The 10000-nt window shown below is 43.2% G+C and overlaps 1 protein-coding gene across 7 annotated transcripts in view; it reads right to left on the reverse strand.

The window, feature by feature from the left end:
* The window catches only part of LOC139751551 (mechanosensory protein 2-like), a 1369287-nt gene that overhangs the window by 577195 nt on the left and 782092 nt on the right, over positions 1-10000 (reverse strand). The window contains exon 1 of one of the 7 annotated variants that reach the window (XM_071667096.1): positions 8926-9184. The exons of the other annotated variants lie outside the window; for them this stretch is intronic. Coding sequence (XP_071523197.1) covers positions 8926-8962 — 37 coding nt within the window. The 5' untranslated portion in view covers positions 8963-9184. Of the gene's footprint in view, positions 1-8925; positions 9185-10000 lie in introns of those variants that run through there. 7 annotated transcript variants of the gene reach the window in all.

Consider the following 10000-nt stretch of genomic DNA (forward strand, 5'->3'; position numbering starts at 1 on the left):
TGCAATGCTTATAGCAACGGGTACAAACCATGTACAATAACGCGTGTAGATCGAGTATAGACCCTAGTTACAGGTACATAGAAAGTACAGCAACAGGTATAGACCGATTATACAATAACGGGGAGAGAGAGAGAGAGAGAGAGAGAGAGAGAGAGAGAGAGAGAGAGAGAGAGAGAGAGAGAGAGAGAGTATAAGAACGGGTATAGCAAAGGGTACAGAGCGTGTATGTACATAATCAGGCATAGAACCAGAGTAAGAACGAGTATAGAGAGTATATATATATATATATATATATATATATATATATATATATATATATATATATATATATATAGCAATAGAAGAACATAACAGCTCTACCGTCAATACAGCAACGGTTTACAGATAGAGCACAGCAAAGCGTATAGAAGTGAGTATTACAGAGCGTAGAGTTAATGAAGTAATGGTACAGTGTGCGTAACAGCAAGTGGTATAGAGCGAGTATAGCAACGGGCATACACCGAGTAGAACAACAGCTAGAAATCGAGTATAGCAACGGATATAGAGCGAGTATAGCAACGGATATAGGGCAGGCAGGGCAACGGTTACAGAGTACCTAGAGCAACGGATACAAGACAGTTATAACAACGGGTAGATGATAGTCAGTATAGCTTCGGGTATAGCAACAGATATACAGCCAATATATAGAAACGGATTTACTGCGAGGATAGATGAGCACCGAGTATACAGCCATCATATAGAAATGGTTATAGAAAGAATATAAAAACGAGAATACATAGACCGAGATGAGAGGGAATATAGCAAAAGGTACGGGACGAGTATAGCGACAGGTATAGAGCAAGTATAGCCTCAGTATTGCGCAGGCATCGCAACAAGTGCAGAGCGAGTGTGTAAGCATGGTTGTGGGGCGATTATAGCAACGGCTGCATAGATAGTATAGCAACGGACGCAGAGCGAGTATAGCAAAGGACATAGAGTAAAGTGAATATAACAACGGATATAAAGCGAGCATAACAACGGGCATACAGCGAATATAACAACGGATATAGAGTGAATACAGACACAGAAACGGAACAAGTACAATAAGGAAGAAAGAACGAGTGTAACAAGTAAACACAACGGATAAAGAGCGAGTAAACACAACGGATAAAGAGCGAGTATAATAACAGATACACCAGGAGAGCGAGGAAAGCAACGGATATAGCACAAATATAACAACGGATACAGAACGAGTATAACAAAGGATACAGAGCGAGTATAACCACGGATACAGAGCGAGTATAACCACGGATACAGAGCGAGTATAACCACGGATACAGAGCGAGTATAACCACGAGTATAGAGCGAGTATATTCGGCTACAGCAAAAGGATCCCCCCCCCCCCGTCAAGGGTATATTAAGGGAAGAGTGTTAGCCGACAGTTGGGTACAGGGTAGAACAACGCCCTGTTCTTGTTCTGCAAAGAACACTCGACCCATAACATCAACATCGAAGAGAATAAACCTATCATCTCTCCTGTGCTTAAGTGACTCCTATTTCAATACATCTTCAGTCTGCCCGTTTTCTTCTGTCTTCCTCTGTCCGTTTTCTTGCTTGGTGAATTTGTATATCCAACATTTCGTTTTCCTCTCTGCTTCCTTGGCCAAGAAATGCATCTTGGACGTCACCTCCAAATTCCTGGGTCAAAGTCGCGCTGATAATTGGAAGGCTCATTTACCTGCCTTCAATACCTTCAAAAAAAAAAAGAAAAAAAAAAAAAATTGAAGTTTTAGACCTGGTTTGAGAGCGCCAGGTGGGTCAAACTTTGCTCCAAGCGATCTTAAATTGATCTTTTCCGCTTCTCTCTCTCTCTCTCTCTCTCTCTCTCTCTCTCTCTCTCTCTCTCTCTCTCTCTCTCTCTCTCTATTAAACCCACTTTCCATCATTATTAATCGCTATATTAACGTTCTCTCCCCCCCCGCCCTCCCCGCTGCACATTAATCACCCACCAACATTATAGATCCCTAACTAATCACTAACGAGGTACCTTCCAATTATCGCTCCCTCGCCCTTAACTACTACTACTACGCACTCTTATTAATCTCCCTCGTAACACCCTACGTTGATCATCACAACCTGTTATCTCCCTACGTGTTCACATCACGGATCATCCGCGCACCAGTATTGATCACACTCACACCACCACCCATGCACCCATCACCAGTATTGATCACACTCACACCACCACCCATGCACCCATCACCAGTATTGATCACACCCATGCACCCATCACCAGTATTGATCACACTCACACCACCACCCATGCACCCATCACCAGTATTGATCACACTCACACCACCACCCATGCACCCATCACCAGTATTGATCACACTCACACCACCATCCATGCACCCATCACCGGTATTGATCACACTCACACCACCATCCATGCACCCATCACCAGTATTGATCACCCTCACACCACCACCCATGCACCCATCACCGGTATTGATCACACTCACACCACCATCCATGCACCCATCACCAGTATTGATCACCCTCACACCACCACCCATGCACCCATCACCAGTATTGATCACCCTCACACCACCACCCATGCACCCATCACCGGTATTGATCACACTCACACCACCATCCATGCACCCATCACCAGTATTGATCACCCTCACACCACCCATGCATCCATCACCAGTATTGATCACCCTCACACCACCATCCATGCACCCATCACCGGTATTGATCACACTCACACCACCATCCATGCACCCATCACCAGTATTGACCACCCTCACACCACCACCCATGCATCCATCACCAGTATTGATCACCCTCACACCACCATCCATGCACCCATCACCAACCTCCCTCACCGAACCTATCACCCATGTTTCCATACTGATCATCCCCTTCCCTCCCTCATTGATCCTCCCAGTTAATGAATCTTCCTCACCTTTCCTTGTATATACATACACCTCAGAAATACTCCTCCGTACCGAGTTATAGCCCCCCACCTTCTTCAACAATATAACTCATCAAAATCTCGAACCAATCCGGATAAGCGAGAATGAATCCGTCGAGCCTGAAGATATCCGATTAAAAAGAAGGACAAAGTCAGTAACGGAATCCATAGGTTAAATGGATCGCTGGGATTCGAGTGTGAGGCTCTGTTCATCACGAAACGAACTTCGGGAACACAGGATGGAAGACTGCAATGCTACAGTGCGGGACTGGCCAGATAAGACTCGTTGACGACACACATCTACCAAATGCCTTCTCTCTCAGTTGCGTTCTTCGTTGTAGAGTGAGTGCTTCTGGATGACGGGAATATGACTGAAGGTGAAATGAAAAAGTCGGGAAGATGACTTTTAGCGTCAGCGAATTCACCATCTCTGTCAAAGAACTGTGCACGTTAATAATCCCGTTTATCAAGGTTTCTTATTTTCAACTATACAGCGGGACGTTTCCCCTTTCTGTATAGAAAGCCATACATACAAAACAGCGATACACCACTCTCGAAATTGTTTATGATGGTGGAGGGGCTGAGAAATTCAGGCGTTACTGTGGGACGAGTAGATACGCGAAGAGATGACCCGGTGAGAAATATCTATATAGTCTATTATCTATCAGTAAGGAGGACCAAGTAATGTCAGTCGTGAGGCTGAAGCGAAGTCTTCACTCTACAAATTCTTCAACGCATCTCCGGTGCTGCTTTGACCTACACTGCCAGGTAAATATTTCCACAGGTAGAGAGAAAAAGCTTTTCACAACTTATTCTACATGACACATTTGCCCACGAGTTTGTATCCATTACTACGAGTGACATCAGACAAAATCTAGTCACACACTGCTCCTCACACCTTCGATCATTTTGATAACTTGTATGTAATCATCTCTCTGACCTTCTCTTTCCTTTTAAGCTAAATTTGTTTACGATGTCCAGTCGGCTTTCATAGGATTAGGTCGGTAGCCGCTGTAATCCGCTGTATTCCCGCCATTCCGTGTCTTTCCTTAATTAAGGTGACCAAAAATGAAGACAAGAAATGGTGTTGGGGAGGACCCCAACCACCCACCATCATGATCTGTACAGAGCGCGGGGGGGATCAGTGGCTTACATCTGAAGGCCTATAACGTATGGATCTTGGAGCTCTGTTCTCTTCATATGTGCTGCTTGCTTACTTGCCTTTCGGTCGGCAGAGATTATCACACCCCAAGCGCTGTTCCACATTCATCTCTCGTAGACGAACAGATCCTACACCGCAGCTTGTATTCTACATAATCATTTACAACCGAGGCGTATAAAACTCTTCAACTTATTGACATCACCAAAATTCATCTTGCCATCTTTTGAGGCCAGTTCTTCACTATGTCTTTAAGCCAGTTTGAAGTTCGAGACGTCTCATATTCCCAAAATAACTTGATCGCGTGAAAATCCTTCGCATCCGATGATGCCTTGTTGATAAGTGTGCATACAGTCAACACGATTCTCGGCCTTGTGTGTGACGTAGCCAAAGTCCAAGACATGGATGACCTTCACCTTATATGACCCTCTGACCTCCAAAGCACGATGAAGATGAATTAAGCTGGGGAAAAGGGTTAGGACCTGAAGGAAGGGTGAGGCTTATCCATAAGCTTACTGTAGGTAACGTAAGCTTAAGAAGCGGGAAAAAGAAATGCTGTATGTTATCGGGGAACGCGCTCAAAGACCATAGTGCTTCGACCCCACTCCTGATACAGTAGGAGGTGGTTCGTTCTCTACAGCGTCAGGTAACAGATCAACACTACACGTGTGATCACAGTCGTACGTTATAATATCAAAGTAATGACATCGTCCCGTTTTCTCCGCTTTATGTTACACACTGGACTGTATAAGGTAGACTTCGCCTGTTCTGTAAACCATTATGTAAATTTCCGTCAGGAGTAAACTGATTCGATAAACACAGCAGGGACTGACGCGTGAGCTGGGAAGACGAGTCCAAATTAATACCAAGAAAATGTTTTACCAATACCATTTGTTTACGAATATATTTTCTTTAAGAAGGTTATTAAATGCGCGATTATCGGAAAGATGAAGTTTGTATATATCAGTTTTTCTTTCAAATTTATTATAGTTTTTAATGGGTTTTGGAAAGCGATGAATACATCGCGAATGTCATGAGAAAAAAATCAAATATAAAGGAGCGAATATCCAAATATAATAGAGCGAATATCCAAATACAATGGAGCGAATATCCAAATATTCGATTGCGGTGAAATGTTCAAATCTGACACGAGTATTCTTGGCCAAAGGTTTTGAATCTTTTGAGGATTTGAATCCTTTTCACTCACTGGTAAAGATACGAAGCTTCGAACTCTGTTAGAAGTGGTCGGGCGTCTTAGGTAAACGAACACACACACACACACACACACACACGGACACCAACTCCCCCCCCCCCCCCCCCCACGCCCGCCCCTAAGTGAAGCGTGTTTCCAATCTTCCAAATTAGCAGAGATTCGATATTTCCTAACGAGGCAAGGGTTCGAATCTTCTCCACTGAAACGTACACGTATATATATATATCCATCCATCCATCTAACTCGAACTCACGAAGATAATACTCTCGCGCACCACCACCGTCTCGCTCCGTCTCATTTCGAGTTTTATGTTGGGGGGATAAAAAACTCCTCATAAGTAACGACGAGTAAGTAGCAACGCTCTCCTCACACATGAATCATTTCCAGCCTCCATTATGAGAACACAGGGTACTTCCGTCCCCCCCCTCCCCCCCCGACCCCCCCAGCCTCACACCACACCTACCCCCCCCCCCCCCACCCTTACCTAGGGCCCTGCAGTGCAGTGTGTACATAGGTCTGGCTAGGGCAGGGATAAGGCTCTTCCGCTACACCACCTCTGCTGCAATGGCAACGCTGCGGCACGACACGAGAGATTTGCAGCCAATGGGCGTCAAGAGTACTTGCGTTGCTGGCCAATCGGCGTCCAGGCAGCCCACACCGCCTGCCAGTCAGCGGTGGAGATGGCTTCGTTATTGGCCAATCGTGTCTCGAGGTGTTTACCCTGACGGCCAATCACTATTCAACTAGTTAATCAGTCGGTTAATCAACGTCGAGGGCCTTGTACAGTCGGCCAATCATCATCGGCAGGCTGGCTCGCTGGCCAATGAGCGACTGGTGTTTGCGTTTCTGGCCAATGAACGTCTAGACTCTCAGCCTCGTTAGCCAATCAGGGTACACAGCTGGCTCCGGGGGGACGTGTGCTTTACTATTTTTAGCGCACTGCATTTTTATGAGGAAAATGCAATCACGAAAATTACTACAACTTTATGAAACAAATTACCACAGCTACTAATACTACTTCCTACTTCTACCTACAACTACTTTCTACCACTACTACTTCTACTGCCTACTTCTACCTACAGCTACTTTCTACCACTACTACTTCTACTGCCTACATCTACCTACAACTACTTTCTACAACCACCATAACTTACTACTTCTACCTACCACCACCACTACTACTACTACTACTACTACTACCTACAACTTCTTTCTACTACTACTACTACCTACAACTACAACTGCCACTACTACTACTACCCTTTCTACTATAACTACCGATACTACGTCAAACCCGACACAGACCAAACCACTTCTACCACCACTACTTCCATGGATCACCACCACAACCACCACACCTACCACTGTGGTAACCCACAACCCATTACCCGCACCTGGTTCTACATCTCCCTCGCTACAGGGAGCTCATGTGGCTACCACACCAGCTGTGGCCAGCAGAACAAACTGGTCGGTAATTCTACAGTTTTTCATCCCACATCTACAGCCAACCCAACCTCCCCTTCTCCCCCTTCCCCCTAAAGCCACCTCCCCCTACCTACAGCCAACTCCCCTTTCCCCTACACCCGCCTCCTACAGCCGCACACATCATGATGTAGAGGGTGGGTGAAGCGCGTTATCCAGGGTCACTGAATGTAAGACGTGCGTTATAACACTGTCTGTGCAACAATTCTCATTGCGATTTTCAATTTCCTTCAGATAGTGTTGAAGCTACCTACCCCCTTTCCCCCTCCGCTACTACTACTATACTACTACTGCTGCTACTACTACTACTGCTGCTACTACTACTACTACTGCTACTGCTACTACTACTACTATTTCCATTCTTAGCAGCGAGTTTTAGAAACATCGGTTTTTATGAAGAGGGAGCGCTAATACATACATACATACATACGAACATATATATATATATATATATATATATATATATATATATATATATATATATATATACACATGTATATGTATGTATTTGAAAATCCATCACTGTCGAAAACACACGTCCGTAAATGCGTATGGCACCTGTAAAAACTGACGCTTATACAAATGGACACACACACACACACACACACATCATTTTCTTTATTCACGTTGTTATTCATCAATATCTCTCCATTTCCTCGGCTCACTACGGCCTTGTCGGACGATCACACATACAATTTCCTCAAGACTTGTTGCATGTGAACATCTACCAAACCAGAAAATGAATTTGTAGTTCCTCACGGTACAGGAAGGTAGATACATCACCTCGTACCTCCCTACGACACCGTAACTACCTACCTGGCCAATCTACTCAGCAAAAAAATAGTTGAAAGAAGGCGTGATTAAAATGACATTATATATATATATATATATATATATACATATATATATATATATATATATATATATATATATATATATATATATATATATTCTATGAATATATCATTCAACTTAAGCTTTCTTCATTTTCATATTCCACCGTTGGTGCAAAGGTGTGAGGGACTTGCTATGAGGTTTAAGCTTTATGAGCGTGTTTATCTACATATTCAATTAGCGTTTGTTTTTGTATTTTGTCTCGTTCCAGCTAAAGATAGATATATATATATATATATATATATATATATATATATATATATATATATATATATATATATATATATATAAAGGCCACACAAAGCCACTGGTCTAAACTATGCAGAGCCGCCCATGTTACGAACATGTGAGACACTATCTCTCCGTCATGTACGGCAGCGATGAGATGTCTCTCTCTCGTATATGTATATATATATATATATATATATATATATATATATATATATATATATATATATATATATATATATATTGGTGTCTCTTGAGTCTCCCAGGTCATCATTTTCCAACGGGGATAATAATAATAATAATAATAATAATAATAATAATAATAATAATAATAATAATAATAATGATAATCATAACAATAATAGTAATAATATTAATCATAATAATAATAATAATAGTAATAATGGTAATAATAACGAGACGAGGAGACAACAACGCTGTGTCTAATCTACCTTTCGGAAGGGCTTTTGGTTTTGATGAAGACGACTTTGAACTGACATGAACTTTGAGAGGAAAAAAAAAAAGAAAAAATATATATGTAATCTTCCGTATTAACCCGTGAACGTGAAGAAGGATATGATCTATTTCAAAAAATATGTGTATACATATATATAAAAAAATATATGCATACATAATATGTATATATATATTCACACGCTCTACCAAAATGACATCAGGAAGAAAAAGAAGAAGAAAGATGTATATTTTCCTCTTCTTCTTTTCTTTAAATAATTCATTTTTTTTTATATATATATTTTTTGCATATCAAATGACTTGGAATGTTTTTGTCAAGAACTAAACTTGGAAAAGGGTGGGAGGCTTTTGACACGAGTTTTGTTATATAAATGTTCAGTAACATTCAACATGCACAGAGGAAAATGGGAAGGTGGGTGGTGTGTTGGGTGGTTAGGGGTTCAAGGGTTTTTTCTTGGGGGGGGGAGAAGGAGGGAGGGGGTCCTCGCCCCCCCCTCCCCCCCAGCTGGTACTTACGGCCAAGAAGGTCGTGCCTTTTGAAAGCAGATTTCATGAATATTGTTGTTGTGGTGGTGGTCTGGGTGTGCACATCATCTACCAAGCCAAGACACTGGGCATCTTTCCCTCCAGGGGGAAGAGAGAAGAGTCGGGGGTGATGACAATGATGCGGTGTTTAAGACATCGAGAGGCACTGGTGGTCATCGCCATCATGGCTTTCTTTCAACATTTTCAGTTCAAAAATCTTTTTTTTTTCCTCTTCTTTTATTCAAAAAATCAAATTTCCTTTTTATAGAAAAAAAAAAAAAAGAAAACCAGATGGGGGTTGAGACCTCGGTGTTTTTTTTTTTTTTTTTGGCCGACAGACGCTTTCTTCCTCTCGTCTCAAGTCTTGTGTATAAGCTCCACTTCGAAACGAACTATAACGCACACATATAGACACACACACACACACACACAGACACCAACACCACCAAAAAAAAAAAAAAAACCACACAACTTCTCGATTCCGAAAAAGAAAAAAAAAAATGATCTTCAATTCGAATTATTTTTTGTTTCGTCTCGTTTTCTTCGAAGCCAAAAATTGATATAGAGGTCAGTCCAACGGTGTCTTCCTGTATGGTTCCAGTTGTGATCTTTATAACAGGTTGTGGTTGAGGGGGGGAGGGCGAGAGAGAGAGAGAGCGCAGTCACTATTATAAACTCACTCCCCGTATACCTCAAAAATATTCCCCATTCATTGGGGTGTCTTCCGGATCCGTCGATATCACCATCACTACTACGCCGACCAATTACAATCTCGGGAACAGTTCTGCGTTGCGAAAAGGAGAGATCTGATTGGCTACTCAACGGTGCCGTACCAGGCGGCTGAATGGTTGGCGAGGCCCCGGACAATGCGAGGCAGGAGGACACCCACCCCCCCCAACCCCCTAACCACCCCCCAAGCCCCCCACCCCCCCCCCCCCCCCTCACGGCCGCGCGCGCTCAGCTCGCTCGCTCGCCCCGCTCCGCTCCGCTCCCCTCCCCCGCTCCGCTCCCCTCCCCCGCTCCGCTCCCCACCCCCCCTAACGCCGACGCATGCGCCACTCGAGAA

This window comes from Panulirus ornatus, chromosome 11 (genome assembly GCF_036320965.1).
Source record: "Panulirus ornatus isolate Po-2019 chromosome 11, ASM3632096v1, whole genome shotgun sequence".
NCBI classification, from domain to species: domain Eukaryota; kingdom Metazoa; phylum Arthropoda; class Malacostraca; order Decapoda; family Palinuridae; genus Panulirus; species Panulirus ornatus.